The sequence below is a fragment of the Camponotus vicinus genome, unplaced genomic scaffold (assembly GCF_025532165.1).
Source record: "Camponotus vicinus isolate PSW18456_S1 unplaced genomic scaffold, iyCamVici1.0 SCAF_4, whole genome shotgun sequence".
In the NCBI taxonomy this organism is placed as follows: domain Eukaryota; kingdom Metazoa; phylum Arthropoda; class Insecta; order Hymenoptera; family Formicidae; genus Camponotus; species Camponotus vicinus.
In genome coordinates, this window is record NW_028141976.1 from 9,488,914 (window position 1) to 9,509,882 (window position 20,969).

The following is a 20,969-nucleotide window of genomic DNA, read 5'->3' on the forward strand; positions in this document are numbered from 1 at the left end:
ATGTTTTCAATAATTTTTCAATATTAATAGAATGTCTAAATATATATTGTATTTTTGTATTTCTAAATATTATTTTTATCGTTTAATAAGGAATAATAATACAAATATATATACATATAAAGTACAAGAAAATATTTTTTTATTTCTATATAATTAAATACAAAAAATGTATTATAAAATGAAGTACTTTTTCGATACCTAAAAAAATACTGAGAAACAAAAGAAAATAAAAAATATATCAAACTAAAAAAATACTCATAAGAAAAACATAAGAAAATATTAACAAAATATATAAAATCTTATAAATCAAATAAATAAAATATTATAAATCAAACTTATATATTTGCCTCATTGCACTGAAATCAAACTTATATTTATCTCATTGCACTTCTTTGTAAATATAATAATATAAAATATAATTTAAATTAAATATTTTAATTTTATATTTGTATCTTATAATTATTACATTTCTTCTCACTTTTCTTTTCCTGGAAAATATAAAATTCAATTAGTGAAAAACTTATAATAATCCAATTTTAGTTTATGTAATATACATTTGTAAGAATATTTGAAGTAATTAATTAACACAGAGAAACTGTTAAGAGAAATGATAATGTCTGGATTCAACATACTTTCTTTCTTTTGCTTACGGACGTTTGCAAAACGAAACCACTCCATCACCAATTGTTCTAAATCTTTTTCCGTACTTCGGGGAAATGTTGCCTTAAACGCTTCTGGAATAAGAAAAACTTTCATGTTATATATGTAGCATAAAGCTCTATAGGCTTTTCTCAATATATTCCATCCGTTAATTATAAAAAATTTAGAAATATAAAAAACAATTACAGATTCTGATACCACAACCAATATGTATTATAAATTTATTTACTTTTTATACTTAGCATAATATGAGTATCTCCTATCTTGAAATTATTTTTCTGTCCCGTCCACGAACACATACAGGCCAAATTATCATCAAATTTTACAGCTAAAGCTCTTCTAACGAAGTCTTTTTCATTTTTCCCACCAATTTGTAATATTTTATTCACCTAAAAAATGTTTAAAATTAAAACTATGTTTATATAATTTATTGATGAACGAATTTACTTACTACTTGCATAAAATCTTCTTGGTCATCTTTTAATATATCATCAAAACCGAGAAGATTTTGAATAGAAGTTAAGGGAAATTTTTGTTTTATTTTATCATCCTTTAGCATAGAATATTCTTTGCCATATTGTTCACTATTTATTTTAGCTAAAATCAATTTTGTGGTTTCTTTAATTTCTGAAAGTGATTGCTCTTGTAATGATTGTGTTTCCCTTATATTTTTTATTTCAGTTTCAATATTGTTCAGTATCGTTTTCAAGTCTTGTGTAAAATCTAAGTCTGTATTAGTATTTTCATTGTAGATTGTAATTGGTACATTATCAATGTTATATTCTGTTAAGATATTATCTGAAAAATATAGACATTTTTATAGAAAGATAAACATTATTTGAAAAATTAAATATATAAATGTTTCTATTAAAGATGTTTTTTTACATAAGTCGCTATTTTTATTACCATTAATATCTTGAGAATTATTTAATTTAGAATTTTCATTGTCCTTATTCGTGTGTGTTGAAACTAAAAATAAAAAATATTTATTTTAAACAGGTAAACTTTTTTTAGTATTCAACTGTGAGAGATAAAATTTTAAGTGCAATAGTTAAATTCATGGGACAATAATATAATAGTATGGCGCCCAATTCGGCCAATATGAAAAGCCTTAAATTCAACTCTTATCTGAAATAAAACATTTTCCGCAATACATATAATTTACGCTAATTATAAGAATAGAAAAAATTTTGACCGTATATCGCTTAAATGTGAAAAACTAAATTATTATTTTATGTAGATTTAATTATTTCCACGTAAAAATAGCAGCGATTTTTACTAGTTTTACAAATTTTGTTGTTTTAAATTTTGTTTAAATCCTATTTTATTTTATTTTATTTCTCATTATAAATTTTCTCTTATGAGATTTTTTTAGAAAATAAATCTAGATTAATATTATTAAATACATTTAGATTTATTATTAATAAATTATTGTATATAATAAATATTTTAAAAATTTCTATATATTGTCTTCTTTCAAATAAAGTCAAATTCAACAGGTTTTTTTGGAAGACAAAACTTAATTCAAGATTTAATTTAATTTAAAATATATACACAATTAAGGGTTGTAAACACTCTTGAAAAAATAATCTATTTATCAACATAATTTCGATTAAAGAATATAGAAGCATATAATTTTAAAATTCGTGAAACGTTAAGATTAAATTAGTACAAGCAGTAAAACAAGTAATTCATATTTCTGAAAATGGAAATATGTTTGCACAAAAAAGACTTAAAAATTAACCTGCAATACCTGATTTATGTGATTCCTTGGATGATAACAATCTCGGAGGATTAGGAAAACTGACATAGTCGTCATATTTATTATTTTTTACTTTTCTTTTCCCCATTCTTGATTCAGCCTCCTCAGATTCCGATGTAGCTACAATCTGTTTTTCTGCCTCTAAGGCTGATTCATAAGTATCTAATAATAAAAAGGAATTATAAATTACAAAATTCATAAAATAATGTGCATATTTCGTATTAAATAATGATGATATATACATATAAATAATTTCCATTATATACATATAGAGGTAAATATAAATTCATATGAATGCTATATGAAGTGTCATAAAAGTCAGAAACAGATTTTTTACAAGACAACTGGCAATTTTTATTAAAAAGAAAAAACTATACGTTTCGACCAACAATCGTGGTTCTCCTCAGGAATACATTAATTACACAGGCCCCCAAGAAAAAAAAAGTACCCTGTGCTGGCGATCTGACTAGGCTAGTCTTATGTATTTTGGCCCGCTGAATTCGAATCTGACGTCAAAATTGCTCCATCACGTCACAGTTTTTTTTAAATCTCAAAAATAGACGAAAATTTCGTAAAAATCGACATTCTAGGGTAATAAGACTGCGCTTCTTGAAGAAAAAATTACCAAAATCATATTTTAATGTATTTTCAGACATTATAAATCCAAATCCGACCTAGAATATAAACGTTGTGCTCAATTTTTTTTGTGCTCATTTTTTATTTTTTTTATTTTTTCAGGTTGTAACACCTAAAATTTACTGCAAACAGATTCTATTTATCAAGATGCGAAGATATTAAGGGGATCCTGTACTGAACGGCGAACTCTTACACGAAACAGCGCCCTCATCTAAATCTCATCCCGTATCTCTTTCTATCACGTTATTTATAAAGAAGATGCACTGCTTTTTTCCACTCTATTTTACCTACACGCACACATACATACACACGAATCGCTCTACAAACTATACTTTTATATTAAACTTCTAATTTCGATTTCGAAGGTTCAACAATGTTTTTTCATATAATTCGACCCAAGCAAACTTGTTTTTACGTTCATACAAACTATATAGTTTTTATATGAAGTACATATTATGATGAGTTGACAGCTCGTCTACAATTCGAGACGCCATATTGAGATAAAAATGGATAAGGAAAACTAAGTTCATAATTATTTCTCATTTTTTTTATGAAGTCGAAGTTTGCTAGGATTATTGATGTATGTATTACAATCGTGGATAAATATTTTCAATTCTGTCAAATTAGTTGCGACGAAAGACATGAAAAGAGGTTTGTGACCTATATAAAGAAATTTCTGCATCTTATACGAACTCAACAGCTAGAAGCTGTAAGTTTCGAAAAAGTTTTTCTCAAAATTTGGACTTGGAGAATATAAGATTAATTCTTTCCAATATAAGATTTATGAATGAACTAAAATCAAATATGGAATACGGAAGATTGCTACTTTTTCATGACAAATGTTAATGGAATCGATGGTATGATTGGTGTGACAAATCGGATTTGGATTTATAATGCCAGAAAATACATGGAAATATGATTTCGGTAACTTTTCCCTCAAGAAGCGCAGTCTTACTACCCTAGAATGTCGATTTTTACGAAATTTTCATCTTTCTCTTTCGAGATTTAAAAAAAACTGTGACGTGATGGAGCAATTCTGACGTCAGATTCGAATTCAGCGGGCCAAAATACATAAGACTAGCCTAGTCAGATCGCCAGCACAGGGTACTTTTTTTTGTGGGCCTGTGTTATTATATAAACAGTTATGTATAAATTGTCAAAGCTCATTTAAAAATATATGCGCTAAATAGACGCGTTGGAAAGCACAGTCTAGATAATAATAAAAATTTTTATTAACCGGCTTGTGATTTAGACGTGCTTTCTAACATATCTTTTTAGCGCATATATTTTTAAATGAACTTTGACTATTTATACATAACTGTTTATATAATAATTAATGTATTCTTGAGGAGGACCACGATTGTTGGTCGAAACGTGTAGTTTTTTCTTTTTAATAAAAATTGCCAGTTATGTCGTCTTGTAAAAAATTTGTTTTGTTCATTATTTACTGGCGACATATAATATTTTAATTTTTTATATATATCTTAAATTATAAAATCTATTATAATACAAGTATATAAACATTTCTTTTCATTAGCATCACAATTAATAAAATAATATTAGTGCCATAAACATGTACATACAATACTTTCCTGACTTTGTCAAGCATAATAATCTAATTTTACTTACCATGTTTACTAAAGATCTGACATTTATATTTCATAAAATTGTCTTTAACGGACATTTCTTTCACAATTGCGGTTCTAACGTTTTTCATTCCTGTAGGCCAATAACAATGATGTGGTTCATCCAACCAAATTACGGGAACCACCGAAAAGTCTAAATCGTCAAATTGTACAACTGCATACTAAAAAAAAAGATAACAGATTACCGAAATATATATTTGTTTTTTACTTATTTAATATGTATAATTATTTTTTAATAAAAGAAAGTTTGTTGCGTATTTTGCGTAAATCTTAGGCAGTTCCACAAACGATGCACCAGACCTCTGATTTCTTATATTGTGCGGTGAATTCTTGAGAGGCAAAGTGATTCATCGCGTGTACTTCTTAGGTTATCAATAGCAAAATTTTATATTACAAATAATCGAATTCTCACGGTAATAATCCAAAGATTAAATTAATCATTTTGACTGCTACTGAGTAATGTGATATATAAATCATAGTCAATTAAAAAAAAAGAATAAGAACAATCAACAAATACTAAATTTATATTAAATAATAGTTGTATTATATTGCAACAATTAATTTCAACTTACAAATCAGTCCGTGTGTAATATCGACACGAAACAATCATTTATTTTGAAAGCTTTCCTTAATATATTGTCAGCAGATGTGATATGTTCTTCATCAGTCATTTCAACAGAACCACACCAAAATATAGTACTTTCCATCGGATTGTCAAAATAGGGTGTTATTTTATAATTTTTATATTTGATATAAAATATATTATCAATCCGTAAAATATCAATTATTTTTATAGGTTGATTATCTTGTAAAATAAAATTACAGTTGGGTTCTTTAACTTCTACTCTAAAATTTTTATAATATATAGCTGAAAAACCTTCTGCTGATTTATTGTTTATTAAACGAAGACCATCTTCTTTAATAAAATTTTCTTTTTCTTTATTAAAGGAAGAATATTTATCAAATTCGTTTACTCTTTTTATAAATTGCGATAGTGGTTTATTTGACGTTTTAATCATCATTTTAATTGTATGCATATAATTTTCGAATGGAAAGCAGCTGAATTTATCTAATGGGCCAAATGTCTTCACGTCTAATGTTAAATGAATGAGATTGTGAACGTTATGATTAACAAATTCGTTGCCATATAAATTACCAAATTCGTTTACAAAATACATTAATAACTCGTTAGCATAATCAACATATTTTTCTAGTAAGTCTTGACAAACCAAAATTCTAATTGCACAATGTAGAGAAAGAAAATGAAGAAAGTATTGGTTTCTTAAAAATGGTTTCATTAGCCATGGACCATAATATAATAAAAAAATTCTCAATTCAACAGCTTTCCATCTATCATATTCCGTTATTAATCTAGGCTTTCTGGAAAATTCACGGGGAGTTGATTTATATATTAATTTTATTCTTTTATTAATAGCATCAATATCTTCTTTGAACAGACGGACTTCTTTATTTCCTTTAAGCCAAAATCCCAATAAACGTTTCATTATGCCTAATAATACCAGATGCATATAATCCAATGGAACACTTTTAATAAAATCAATTTCTAAATCACATAAAATAGATGTGTCTTTGTGAAAATCAATAGACACGGTAGTGTCTCGCGCCAAGTTCATGCGAAGCATTCGCGCGGCACTCCGTGTATCTATACGCGAGTCGGACAGTTGAGAGTAACTCAGATTATCGGATTTCAATAACGGCTGAACGGATCGAATTCTTACTAGCCTTAATCGATAGAGCGAGTTTGAATTGTATAAAGAAAGTATCTTTATTTTTGCACTTCGTGATCTATAAACGGAGATATTATAACGCAAAGTCGAAATCTGAAAATTTTCAATTAAGAAACGTCTTTATCATCGTCATGGTCATCAACGCACATGTACACAACACATAGAAAGAGAAAACGTACATTTCCTACTCTCGAAAGAAGATTGCGCTAGCGACGCTTTGCGATATTTGCGATATTAATGACATGTGTCATATGTGTCATTAGTGACATGTATCATTAACCGCATTTTGAGTAGTGATAAATAATAAAGTGCAAGTTAAATAATAAATAATTAAATTATTAATTAAAAATTCGCAAGAGCCAGTAAAATATGATAATTGGAACGCAAGGTAAATAAATATATCTATTTTACAAGCCAAATATAAATATATATAATATAATAATAATTATATATATACAGGGTGATTCTAAATAACTTTATGCTTTTGCAAAAACATAATCTTGACCGAATTCTAAGACGATTTTTCCTTTGGCAAAATTTCGTCCGAAGCTTAGTTTTTGAATTATTAAAGGAAGTAGTTAACGTATGACGGGTCGAATACAAGAAGCAGGCAAGGGTGACGCGATTCACCGTCAGACGCGGGTGCTTACGCGGGGCGCCTGCTGCGATCAGCTGGTCGCTATACACATACATACACACATGCGAACACATACATTCTCTCTCTGTCTGTCTGTCTGTCTGTCTCTCTCTTTCTCTCTCTCTCTCTCTCCCCCCCCTCTCGCTCATTCGCTCACTCACCTGTTTTTTTTTTTTTTTTTTTTTTACGAGAGAGGGGAAAATGCATTTTATGCATACCCACCGGTCGATTCAGTGAGTTATGTGGGACTCGAGTACCAAGTCGTATTACCAACTCGGTACTCCCTACCCACTAAAAACCCCTCTCTTTTCACGAATTTCCTTTGACACACTGTCCCTCTGACTTCCCGAGATCTGTTTTCACATAACGTCAAAAAGTAGTTATTATTACCTTGTTCGATGACTTTTGATGTATTGCTGTAATTGCTTGAAGGAGAAATGAATTTTCCGATAGATCGTACGTTCTCAAATTTAACGTAGATATCACGTTGCAAAAGACAAGAAATCCACACTAAATTATTAACTGAAAGTTTTTCTCCTTTCATGAACTGTATTCTTGTATAAACTTTAACGTAATCACATTTATTTACTCACTCGATGAGACGAGAAATTTACTAATGACTCTCACTAATCACTATTAATCACTGTCGAATAATAACTGTTGGCGATTAAAAATCACTCGATGAAAGAAACACGCGCGGACACGTTACTACACGACGCGACGACGTGACAATGCGACGATAATTACTCGGCGACTGCAAGCAGTTTTTTGTCATGGTAGGTTGCGGTAGGTTAAGGTACTACTGGCGCAATCGAACGCAATCATGTGTTCGATTGAAGAATGCGGTAAACATAATAAACATTTAACATATTAATATTATTATTATCATGAATGTGTGTGATATCCATACATCGTATATCTATTTAAAAATTAATTAGATTAAATAAGTGTTTTTAAAATATTTATTACTTTTACTATTATCATATAAAATATTAATATTAAATATTTATTTAAGATAATAGTAAAAGTAATAAATATTTTAAAAACACTTATTTAATCTAATTAATTTTTAAATAGATATCATACGATGTATGGATATCACACACATTCATGATAATAATAATATTAATATGTTAAATGTTTATTATGTTTACCGCATTCTTCAATCGTCCGCTACCGTTCGTAGCCGTTCGATAGCTGTTAGTTGCCGTTCCTGCTCCGTTCGATAGCCGTTTCTGACCCGTTCGATAGCTGTTAGTTGCCGTTCGATAGCCGTTTCTGACCCGTTCGATAGCTGTTAGTTGCCGTTCCTGCCCCGTTCGACAGTCGTTTCTGACCCGTTCGATAGCCGTTCGTTAGCTGTTCCTGCCCCGTTCGATAGCTGTTCGCAGCCGTTTGTTGCCGTAATTGACCCTGTTGGTAGTCGCTTCTAAGTAGTCCGTAGCCTCGTTCACAGTCGTTTCTGACCCGTTCGATAGCCGTTCGATAGACGTTCCTGGCCCGTTCGTTGGCGTTCGATAGACGTTCGATAGATGTTCCTGGCCCGTTCGTTGGAGTTCGATAGACGTTCTTGACCCGTTTGTTGCCGTCCTTGGCCCTGTTGGTAGTCCGTAGCCTCGTTCACAGTCGTTTCTGACCCGTTCGATAGCCGTTCGACAGCCATAAACATTATTTTCCACAGTAAAATTCTAAAAATAATAGACGTTTATTTTTTTAATTAATTATAAAATTTTTATAAACCTAGTACATTTGCATCTCATATCTTTAATGCTCTGTGCATATCTCACTTCATATTGACAGTATAGTTTGCTATTTAAATATTATATAAGATTATATTTGTTTTTGCATTTATCTTTGAATCATCCATTTTGCCGGAAATATTTGAATTTTAGATCCTAGGTATGAAACATTGAATTCAATTAAAAATCGATTTAGCGATTAATAGCACTGTATCCTAAATAATTGCACTAAATAAATTTTATTTTGGTCGTCTCAATTAATTAAACGAAAATTAAATTAGTGAAGTGGATCTAATATACATTTTCATTAAAATAAAATGAATCTTCTTTTAAATGAGTATTGCATAGCTTAAAATTAAATCAAGAGTGATTGGGATATAATTGGTAAAAAGCATAATTTGAAGCATTTTTACGATTTTAAAATTAGTGCATAGAAAGTATAGTGTTTAGACACTGTCACATATTTCATATTATGATAATAATTTTTTAATAAAATTATAAAACTAACAAATTAAAATTCATAATTTTTTAAAATAGTTTTATATAATCATACAAATTTAAAAAATGCATATTTTATTGTTAAGATATTAAATATACAATGTAGGTTTACGATCTTTAATAACATTCAAAAATATATTATATTTAAATTGCATAGGTTTTAAATAGAAGCGTGCGTCTAAATTAAAAATAAAAAACCGTTTATCAAGTCTGAGCTGTATATTTCATTCCATTCTTAACACGATTCCTTATTTCATTCCTTATTTCAGTTTCTCCAAAACAAAAAGTTTTGAATAATTCCTTAGTAATCGAGGCATCTTGAGAAAACCAAATATCACTCGTTCCTATTTACACGTCGACAACAATGTTGACTTGCTTTTCTTTTTTTAGTTGTATACTGCTTGTAAAAAGTTTTTGTAACGAATGAATACACTTAATATGCTAAAAATTATACTCACTGGTACAATATTATGTAGTAACCACTATAGTGAATACTGACGATGTCCTATTATCAACGTACTGGAAGATATTATTCCATAAAGTTACTGTACCATACAGTAGAAATATATTACCTCTACTTTTATTATATGCTTAAGAGAGAAGATGTGATTGTTTTGTATTGTTAAGAAGATAAGATTTGAATAAATATATCAAACAAAAGAGAGAGAAAATTGAAGTAATATATACGATACTTTTTTGTAAAACGCAAGAAGATAAAAACTAATTAGAAAGAAATTGCTGCGCATTCCAACATTCTATTCTGTCAAACAATAAGCGTATTTGCCTAAACTACATATTCCACATAACGATTCGGATAGCGTAATAATTTTTCCGGCATTTTATGATTTTAATTAAATTTCTTTGCCTATAAATTATTTTTAATAAAAGATTTATTATTCATTATTATATATTTTTTATAATTATGTAATTTTTTGAATATGATATTAGCAATTATTGAATATGACATATTCAATAATTGCTTGATTATATTTCATTAATTTTTGTGATTTCCTTAAAAATATTACGTGACTGATATAAATATGGAACTTTTTTATTTCAAGACAAAATTTATACATGTATGTGCTAAAGAGATAGATTATTGATTTTCATATTCTCTTTTTTGCTTATAAAACTTATGGTTAATGCCCATCATATAATAAAGCGGAACATATAAAAAAAAAATGGAAACTAATTTTTCAACGAAATCGAAATGCAAATCGATCGAATGCTATCAATTTTTTATTTAATACACTGTACTTAAATGCAGTGTAAAAGAATACACATTTAGTTATTAAAAATTCTTAATAGATCCGCAGAATTCCTTTCTTAATTTTTTTGCCTTTCTATCTACTATATCTCTACTTCTTCTTTTCATTTTTGCTATCTTATCTTATTTTTTTTTTTATTTATTTATGCAATATTACAAAAGAATTAATAAAGATTCGCAAAATATATGAGGAATTATCAAAACAGATAAATAAAATTTGTAGCTTGAGTTTATATATAATGGATTCATTTTATTTAATTTTAAACGCTCCGGCAATGAAGTCTACACCATTCAAATTTTAATTTTAATTTAACACATATGCGAGCAGTAAGTTTTACATTTCTGGTCGTTCTTATATTATATATTATATTATTTTTATCTACTTATATGTTTTAATTTTATGTTACTTATTTTACTTTCACTTTCGCCTATGTGCATTTATTTTTGATCAAATATGAATTTAAGATATATTAATTGTAGATATAGAGAGAATTGCAATTTAATGAAACAAAGATTTATACATATTCAACAAATATATTTCGACAAAATTTATTATAGTTAAATTAAGATTTTTATATAGTTTTTGAACATATATAGATTAATTAACTAATTATTTTTCCCAATACATAAATGATTTTTAATTTTATAGTTTAATTTAAGTAACAAATATTTCTGCAAACAGAAATTTATTTGTTTTAAAATATACAAATAATAATATTTATAATTCGAAAACAGCAACTATTATTTACTAGGAATTTTTGCATTGTGTTTTTGTTGCAAAGAGAAATGGTTAGAAATATGTTAAATTATGTATATCGCCAAAATTATCTCAGGTATCCCAGTATAACTTACAGAAGCATAGTAATTAATTGAAAGAATCGGTAGTATGCATGGTACAGTTACGGATATAAGCTGCTAACATCGCAATGCAACATATATTAAGTCTTTCTGTAAAAATACTTCTTATACCATAACGATTCGTATGAAACATGATCAACATTATTACTCTGAAATATTAAAATGAAGTTACATTTGAATTATAAGAACGCTTTTATTTTAAATTTAAATGAAAATAAGAATCAATGGCATAACATATATTTCTCGATAATAAAACTGATCATTATAATTATCATTTCGTATAGAAGAGATATACATTTATATTATAAAAAAAAAATACATAAAGGAAAAAGATTTGAAAATAGACGTGCATATGTAGATTTTATTAATTTTATTTATATGTGTATATATTTATATATACATATACATTCCATTTTCCATTGTCTTTAAATGTGTATGATTTATTAATAACTTGAAAGAAATTTCTAACAATATATGTTTAAGTTTTATATATGCCCACAGTTATATGGAAAATATTAAATTATAATTCAATATTATAATAATTATAAAAAATATAATTTATCCTTTTGCTCTGAAATTAATTTCTTAGCCATAACTTTTAATTCTTTCCTGAATTTGTACGTGGAAAAGCAGAAATATCACTTCAGCATGAAGTTTGTATTGATCATCATCATCATGTTATTTGCCACTAAGTCTATTAATTCTTGTTCTGTCACCTACACATACACAATTTGATCATTGTAGTATATTTGATAAAACATTTTATATACTTTGCATTAGAAAATAATCTGAACGTAATTATCATAGCACATGTATGCAATTAATGTTTAAATTATAATCTGCAATTTATTATTAAAAAGGGAAATAGAAATTTACAAGTTCAATAATATAGAAATAGAACCCTTGGCGAAGGACAGTGATTACGATAGTGACAATAGTGACGATATTCTTGATGAAAAGTTACAAAAGAAACAGCGAAATTTAAGCATACCTGAAATAATAACATTAAACGAAGCAACAAAGATATGTTGCATTTCTTATTACTATATGGAAAATGGATCGAAATATTGTACCGAATGCTTTCTAGAAGACCCGTATCAGTTTGAAGAAACTAGTTCTGTTCGGGAACATAGAACCATAGGTTGTAGCAATATGGATAATATGTCATGCAAAGGGTGCAAAAAAAAATGTTTGAATCAAATATTGCCCTGCAACATGTGCCCTATTTGCACAAATTAAAATAGATGAGTCATGGATAACATTGTAAGTATCTTTTAATTTATTATATATCAAAAGTATCTTAAAATAAATTATTAAATAATTTAAACTAATGAAATGCATATGTTTTCTTCTGTTTTCAGAAACGGCTTCCCCACATAGCCCGACGGCCTATTTTATATATTATTTTTTCTTTTATATTGTATACTTTTTTTATTAAACTCACACATTTAAATAAATTATATATCTTTAATTGTAACAAAAAAAATTGCAATTATTTACACGCCTTTCCCTTGCGCTCCAATCCTTGCTCTGGCATTAATTATAAGTCTCGCTATCGTTCTCTCTTGTACGCGTTCTCTCTCACACGCGCGGCAAGGGTGTAAAGCAGTCGAATATTGGTATCATAAACAGAAAACATAAAAAGAAGGAAGGTTCCAAGATCCATTTCTCTTCATAGGAATACTGTTCATATTGTTTATACCGAGCGTAGAAAAAGACTATGAAAGGATCATGAATGGTTAATATATACAGTGGGTGTAAAAAATATTCGTACACTAGTGTAACCCTTCCAGTTTTGAGACCTTTATAATTCCTACAGCGGAGAGTAACATTCGATTTCAATCTCAGTCGTGTATTGTCCGAAAGGAGAGCGTCAGCGAGTTCATAACCGTGGTATTTCTTTTTCCGTGTGTGTGTGTGTGTGTGTGTGTGTGTGTGTGTGATTATTTCTTACGCTGCAAATAAAATGGATTCTATTTTTCATTTTTCATTTTGGAAGAGGAATTTTGTAGAGCTCTTATTTTCTGTGATACTAAAAGTGGTATTTGTCTGGAAGGTAGGTAGTGTTTTTGTGAAAACAATTGTGCGTATGTGTATGTGGATTTTTAATATATATTATTTTATAGTACCCCGATGATGTCAAAATTCCCGGGTTCATCAACATACAGCATCGACGCAACGTGCGGGCGGAGCGCTGGAACGCGCTACACGATCTCGCGGAGGAATGGGGCGACACCCCGGAGAGTCGCCAGGATAATGATGTAAATGGATCGTGGAGATATCTCGACATTTTTAATCTGCGGCTGCTCTTCGGGATGGAGTCCCTATTTGACGAAATCTGCGAACTATCGGTTATAAGATACGAAGAGAACAGAATAATCGAAGAGGAGAGAATACGGGAAATACAAAGAAGACTGGGAGAGGAAAGAAGAAGACGGTTACTGGAATACTGGTACGGCTCTGCAGTTCCAGGGGGCTAAGGTACATATTTCTTTTTAAAATTTTTAAATTAGTTTTTTTTATTTTTTTTATTTTAATTAAGATAAAATTAATGTAGCGTTTTTCCTGTTTCAGGAGCTGCCTCCCCCTTACAGCCCGGCGCACCGTCCGCATTATTTTATATTCATCATTTTATTTTCTTTCCCTATATTTTATTAATTTTTAAATTTTAATATTAAGTACACACACACACACACACACACACACACAATTTGTAATACTCATACACACATTTAAATAAATTCTGCATATTTTTAATTGTAACGAAAAAAAAAATTGCAATTATTTACGCGCCTCTCCTTGCGCTCCTATCCCTTGCGTCTCTCTTGCGCTAGTTGTAAGTATAGCGATATCGTTCTCTCTCGCACGCGTTGTTCTCGCGCTATTATCGTTCTCTCTTTCGTACGCGCTATCGTTCTCTCTCTCACTCGCGTTGTTCTTGCAATATCGTTCTCTCTCGCACGCGTTGTTCTCGCGTTATTGTCGTTTTCTCTCTTTCATATGCTCGTCGCTCACTTACCTTTGCGTCGTCCTTCTCACGCCATCTTACATTGCACCATCCTTGTCGCACGTTGATGTCATCTTTGTCGCACTGTCCTCTTCACACACTTAGCGCTATCCTTTTCCCACATGTAGCGCTGTCCTTTTCCCACACGTAGCGCTATCCTTCTCACACCACCGTCTTCTTTCCGCGGATCCCCCTTCTCCTCGCAGACTCCCTTCCTCGCGCGTGACGTCACTCACCGAGCGCTGCAGTTCCTCCTGCCCCGCGCGTGACGTCACTCCCCCGCACCACGGTTCCCCTCGCGCCTCACCCCCCCTGAGAGGACCTGGGTTATAACCGGCCTTGTATACCTACTTTCCGCATTTATTTTTATGATAAAAATTTTTAATATTGTTATAAAGGGATGTAGTATTTCTGCCTTCTTGAAATAAAATCACGCAATTGTTCCACAAGAAATACATTCTTATGAAACAATTGCGTAATTTTATTTTAAGAAGGAAGAAAATTTTTTGCTCCATATTTTTAACATATAAAACAATAAAAATTTATCAGTGTCTGTGAAGCTGGCACGACAATCTACGAATTATAAAAAAATACTAAGAGTTCTGATAGCACTTTTCATAGTTCTATAGTTCCTGATAAAAATTAAAAAGAGTTCCGCATTCCTTATATTAAAAAATCGAAATCGAAAAAATGTCGTGCTAACTTCGCGAATCTAGCACGACACTCTTTCCTCTAAAGTACCAAAACGCGTTGAATATTATTATTTTTAGCAAGAGTTCCCGATAGTTCTGTTCAAGTTCAGACTATATATGCAATTTCAGATCGATATTTCAAAAATTAATAATTTTTAAACAATTTTTAAGATTCTCGCCCAGCACGACATTCTCCCTCTAAAGTACTAAACCGCGTTGAAAATTATTATTTTTAGCAAGAGTTCCCGATAGTTCTGCTATAGTTCAGCCTATATATGCAATTTCTGATCGATATTTCAATAATTAATAATTTTTTACGAATTTTTAATGTCCTCGACCAGCACGACACTTAGTGAAAATGTGTCGTGCTGATGATTTTCCGTAGTTTTAACGGCAGTTCTGGACAGTTCTATATAAGTTCTATCTTTTAGAAACATTTTTACGCAGAGTTCCGACCGATTACTATCTTTTAAAATAATTTTTTACAATAACCCAGCACGACACTCTCCCTCTAAAGTACTGAGACACGTTGAATATTATTATTTTTAGCAAGAGTTTCCGATAGTTCTGCTATAGTTCAGCCTATATATGCAGTTTTAGGTCGATATTCCAAAAATTAATAATTTTTTATGAATTTTTAATGTCCTCGACCAGCACGACACTTAGTAAAAATGTGTCGTGCTGATGATTTTCCGTAGTTTTAACGGCAGTTATCGACAGTTCTATATAAGTTCTATCTTTTAGAAACATTTTTATGCAGAGTTCCGGCCGATTACTATTTTTTAAATAATTTTTTACAATAATCCAGCACGACACTCTCCTTCTAAAGTACTAAGACACGTTGAATATTATTATTTTTAGCAAGAGTTTCCGATAGTTCTGCTACAGTTCAGCCTATGTATGCAATTTCAGACCGATATTTTAATAATTAATAATTTTTTATGAATTTTTAATGTCCTCGATCAGCACGACACTTAGTAAAAATGTGTCGTGCTGATGATTTTCTGTAATTTTAACGGCAGTTCTCGACAGTTCTATAAAAGTTCTATCCTTTAGAAACATTTATACGTAGAGTTCCGACCGTTTATTATTTCATAAATAATTTTTTACAATTATATTATTAATTGTTGGAATATCGACCTAAAATTGCATATATAGGCTGAATTATAGCAGAATTATCGAGAACTCTTGCTAAAAATAATCATGTTCAACGCATTTTAATACTTTAGAGGCAGAGTGTCGTGCTGGGTTATTGTAAAAAATTATTTATAAAATAGTAATCGGTCGGACTCCGCGTAAAAATGTTTCTAAAAGGTAGAACTTATATAGAACTGTCCAGAACTGCCGTTAAAACTACGGAAAATCATCAGCACGACACATTTTTACTAAGTGTCGTGCTGGTCAAGAACATTAAAAATTCATAAAAAATTATTAATTTTTGGAATATCGACCTAAAACTGCATATATAAGTTGAACTATAGTAGAACTATCGAGAACTGTCATTAGGAATAATAATTTTCAACGCGGTTTAGTACTTTAGAGAGAGAATGTCGTGCTGGGCGAGAATATTAAAAATTGTTTAAAAATTATTACTTTTTGGAATATCGACCTAAAATTGCATATATAGGCTGAACTATAGCAGAACTATCGGGAACTCTTGCTGAAAATAATAATTTTCAACGCGGTTTAGTACTTTAGAGGGAGAATGTCGTGCTGGGCGAGAATCTTAAAAATTGTTTAAAAATTATTAATTTTTGAAATATCGATCTGAAATTGCATATATAGTCTGAACTTGAACAGAACTATCGGGAACTCTTGCTAAAAATAATAATATTCAACGCGTTTTGGTACTTTAGAGGAAAGAGTGTCGTGCTAGATTCGCGAAGTTAGCACGACATTTTTTCGATTTCGATTTTTTAATATAAGGAATGCGGAACTCTTTTTAATTTTTATCAGGAACTATAGAACTATGAAAAGTGCTATCAGAACTCTTAGTATTTTTTTATAATTCGTAGATTGTCGTGCCAGCTTCACAGACACATTGAAATGTATGTTATAAATTGAAAGAAAATTTTGTTTATTCGGTAATTATACATGTAGAGAAATAAAAGAGTGTATATAAAATTGTAGATATGAGAAAGTACGCATTAAAAACATGATTGGAAATATTTCATTTTATACACACAATGTGCAGATGTCAAAATTAAATCTCTAAAAAATTGCTAAAATTCCTGTCATATAGAAAATATTTACGAAATATTTGGACTTTTTTCTCAATAAAAACACTAATAATAGTGAAAGAATTAGAAATAGGTATATCTAACTGAGGACATTGCCCGAGAAAAAAGTATAAGATATCAAAAATAGATCATCTCATCTTGTACACTCGAACATCACGGACGTGATCAGAAAATCGATTGATCTATGTGCGCGTAATATTTATAGGAAGCGAGTTCTTCACTTCACGTTCTACTTGCTGAACCATTTGATTGCTGCTTTCCTGTATTATCGGAAAGAAAGGATCGAAAATAATAGCATTTAAAAACATCTATACCTTTCTTTGAATGATTGATTGAATTTTTTGTATGAAACTATTAAGTTATTAAGAATAAAATTACGACTTGGCATATAATTGGCTTTCATGTATATATAAAAAAATCATAATTCAGAAATCGTGCGAATTTTCGTTCAACAAGCAAGTTTCTAAAAAAATTGCATTCGGCTTTTTTCCCCCTAAAACTAAAATTATTGATTCATTTAGTTCCAAAAATTTCAGAAACTTTAGTCCAAGAATTGAATATTGTAATTAACAATGATCTAAAATCAAAATTTTGCTAAGGAAAAATTTAATTTGAAACTGAAAGAAATCCAAAACTGAAAAAAAAGTTATGCAAATATTGATATACTGTACATAAACAATCATTTTAAAACCATTTAATAATTCTAGCTAACATCTCTTATGCAGTTCTCCCATATAAGAAAACATGTAATAAAGTACTTCATTACAACATACTAACGATGCTATAAATACATATTTATCGCTTATCTAATCTCGATCATGAAAAATTCATATACGATACTGGTGAAATTGGATTTCTCGTCTGTTCTTTACACATAAATGTAAGCATAGCATGAGTTTCTATAAAAATTTTTATATAGTATTCCAAATATTACGTATTAATATTGTTAACATTTAATAATATTCTTAAATCGTAAAAGTAAAATTTATTTATTTCGTCAAAGTAAATTTTATTTGAAACTAAATAGGGATAGAATTTTTTATATATTCTTATTTTTAATTTAGTTTTTTCTTTAGGAGAAAAACCTTTTCGGAAAAAATTTTATATCACTTGTATAATTATTTGGGGAAACTTGTTTCTCCTAGGAAAAGTTCACAAAGAATTTAGAGTAGACAGAAAATACGTGATACTTGAGAGCCTGTATATGTATATATGTATATTGAGGAGAGTTTAGTAGAGATCTGTAGAAAAAAGTATATCTCTCAAACGAGAATTAGAATAGGAAGAATTAAATAGGTGCGCTGAGCCTCTGCGGTTGATTGTTATATATTCACCTTGTGCCCTACAAAAGTCTAAAGTGACGCTTTTGATATCGATTTCTATCCCAAGGTTGTCCCTTGAAATATCTTTCCCAGGTAAGAGTGCTCGCTTCCATCCCAATAAGAGAACATATTTCTAGACATCGTGCTATGTCCGAATTTTAAAGATACTCGCTGTTAGGAAGCGAAATATTTCTATGTATGTGTTCTAAATATGATATTATTTTCATATGCGATAAAATTTTCAATTGTTTTCAACTGTTTTGAAACCTGTTTTCTTTACTCAAATATTGGATTAGAAATGTCTTAATTTTTTACAACATTTAAAATTAGAAATGTCTTAATTTTTTACAATTTTTTACAAATTATTTAGTGACAAAAAATATAAGAATTAAATAAAGTTATTAAATTTTAAATAAAGTTATTATAAGTTATTAAATATATTAAATCAATAATCAATTAATCTAAAAGTATAATGAGAAATGAATAATATTGGAAGGAAGAAAATGTTGTTCTTTGATAAAATCTCACAATTATGTTTCTAGTGTCTATTATAATTATCTGATATGATAGATCTTCGTAATAAAAGATATATTTCGGTGTCGAATGAGACATTTCATTTCCTCGATGTTTCTCAACCTGAATGGTGAAAATCGTCGTTCCCGAGATGCAAGTACTTTTAGGGTTTGATATCGACCGTTGCAACCGCTATAGTATAATGCCGTCAGAGGATATACCTCGTACTGATAATAATGTTCGTAAGCGATCAACTTTAGTACAATTAGTAGCCAACTATTACGCAGTCTGAAATATGCTGCAACAAGATATTTAAAATATATTAATGATACAGGCAATTATGGTTTATGATTTTGAATGTTTTATTATATAGATAGACAGTGATAGTGTCTATCACTATGTCTATTTATATAATATATTTGTAAATTAAATTATAAATTAAGATATTAATTGCTATTTTTTAAAATCATTCTAATGCTTCATTATTAATCAAATAAACAATATTATTAACAAATATGACTTCTAGATTATATTTTTTATTTAATTAATAAATTTCAATTAGTGACTAATGTCTTATACGTAAATTAACGAAACGTGATATTCACTTATGAAGCTTATTGTAAGACAAGCATTTTTCTTACATTTTAGAAGTTATAAAAACCAGCAAAAAATGTATAAACGCTTACCCATCCACTCCAAAATATAACAAAATTTAGAATTAAGAATTTATATTGCAACGCGATCGTTCTTGAAACATAACCTAGATTTTTCAGACAGCAATTTCGTAAGATATCAAACGAATATTAGCAAAAAAAAGATAATACAGCTAGAAATTATAGTCTAATACGTTATGTAGAATATGTTGTACATGTATGAGTTGATTATTTATAAAGATGAAAAGGATTACCTTTGATATAAATCCACACGTGATTGCTCTCTTGCACCTTGCACGCAGAAGTAAGCCGGAAAAGAGTAGCTACCTGTCAATATGGCTTCTACACGTTCACACAGGACGCGGAAATGCTTGCCGCGCGGCAAAATTTAAACGTGATACATATTACACAAATATGTTATATAACATCAAAGTAATGCTAATATGGCGTTTGTCACATAACGTGTAATATTTTAGTTGTATTGCTGTTATACTGTTATAACCAGTAAATAACAAAAATATATAACAGTTTTAAAACAAAGTTATATTGCAGTTACAAAAAAAATTAAGCAACATCAATATTAATAACATATAACTACTGTTGTATTGCGTGTTATCTGTGAATTACATAATAATTATAATCTGTGTTTGCTGGGTTGATATCAGATTATCGGCAAAAATCAAGCAGAATCTGCGTGCGCGCAATTTGACTGCAGATTGACAGCAGAAGTGGAACAGGGTTTGCATGCGTGATCTGATGGCAAATTGGCAACAATCTGCATTTGATTCGATAGTTCCTTCGCTTACCGCTATGTGATGTATTTTCTCGCAATCAAATTTCTGTCAGAAATATATATAAAGTCGCTATTATTAATAAAAGATAAAAATTAATAAAAGATAAAAAATATAGTAACTATTTCTATCACTTTAATTTCTGATATGTGATACAAGCAGATAAGATTCAAAATATTAAACTGATTGGAATCAATAGGATAAATGGAAAATTATTCATTTACTGCCTATTTGAAGCATAAAGGAAGAATTTAATTCTAAATAAATTATATCTCAAGTTTTATAAGTTAAATTTAATTA

At 29.4% G+C, this 20,969-nt stretch overlaps 1 protein-coding gene and 2 long non-coding RNA genes across 3 annotated transcripts in view; 1 reads left to right on the top strand and 2 right to left on the bottom strand.

Annotated features, from left to right (window-relative positions):
- Nucleotides 1-320: 320 nt before the first annotated feature.
- LOC145970417 (uncharacterized) lies at nucleotides 321-7,579 on the bottom strand. Its single transcript, XM_083097215.1, has 8 exons — nucleotides 7,480-7,579; nucleotides 4,688-4,865; nucleotides 2,414-2,584; nucleotides 1,567-1,629; nucleotides 1,112-1,458; nucleotides 890-1,049; nucleotides 633-734; nucleotides 321-488 (listed from the first exon to the last, which is right to left on the bottom strand). The coding sequence occupies exons 2-8, from the start codon at nucleotides 4,773-4,775 to the stop codon at nucleotides 475-477; spliced, it is 945 nt and encodes a 314-aa protein (XP_082953341.1). The 5' UTR covers nucleotides 4,776-4,865; nucleotides 7,480-7,579; the 3' UTR covers nucleotides 321-474.
- A 3,555-nt stretch (nucleotides 7,580-11,134) lies between these two features.
- Nucleotides 11,135-20,969, top strand: part of LOC145970457 (uncharacterized) — a 79,717-nt gene continuing 69,882 nt past the window's right edge. Inside the window, exon 1 of the long non-coding RNA XR_014438498.1 lies at nucleotides 11,135-13,932. This is a non-coding gene — a long non-coding RNA (uncharacterized LOC145970457). The remainder of the gene's footprint in view (nucleotides 13,933-20,969) is intronic.
- On the bottom strand, nucleotides 12,082-20,272 carry LOC145970447 (uncharacterized). Its single transcript, XR_014438482.1, has 3 exons — nucleotides 20,133-20,272; nucleotides 18,725-19,523; nucleotides 12,082-14,808 (listed from the first exon to the last, which is right to left on the bottom strand). It is a non-coding gene; the product is annotated as an uncharacterized LOC145970447 (long non-coding RNA).

What these genes read in the sequence shown, in the direction of transcription:
- LOC145970417 (XM_083097215.1), bottom strand. Translation starts at nt 4,775, where the DNA reads ATGAAAAACGTTAGAACCGCAATTGTGAAAGAAATGTCCGTTAAAGAC. An exon ending in TAATTCTCAAGATATTAATG is followed by an intron (nt 1,459 to 1,566) that starts GTAATAAAAATA and finishes TATATTTTTCAG; the next exon opens with ATAATATCTTAACAGAATAT. An exon ending in TATTATGCTAAGTATAAAAA is followed by an intron (nt 735 to 889) that starts GTAAATAAATTT and finishes TTCTTATTCCAG; the next exon opens with AAGCGTTTAAGGCAACATTT.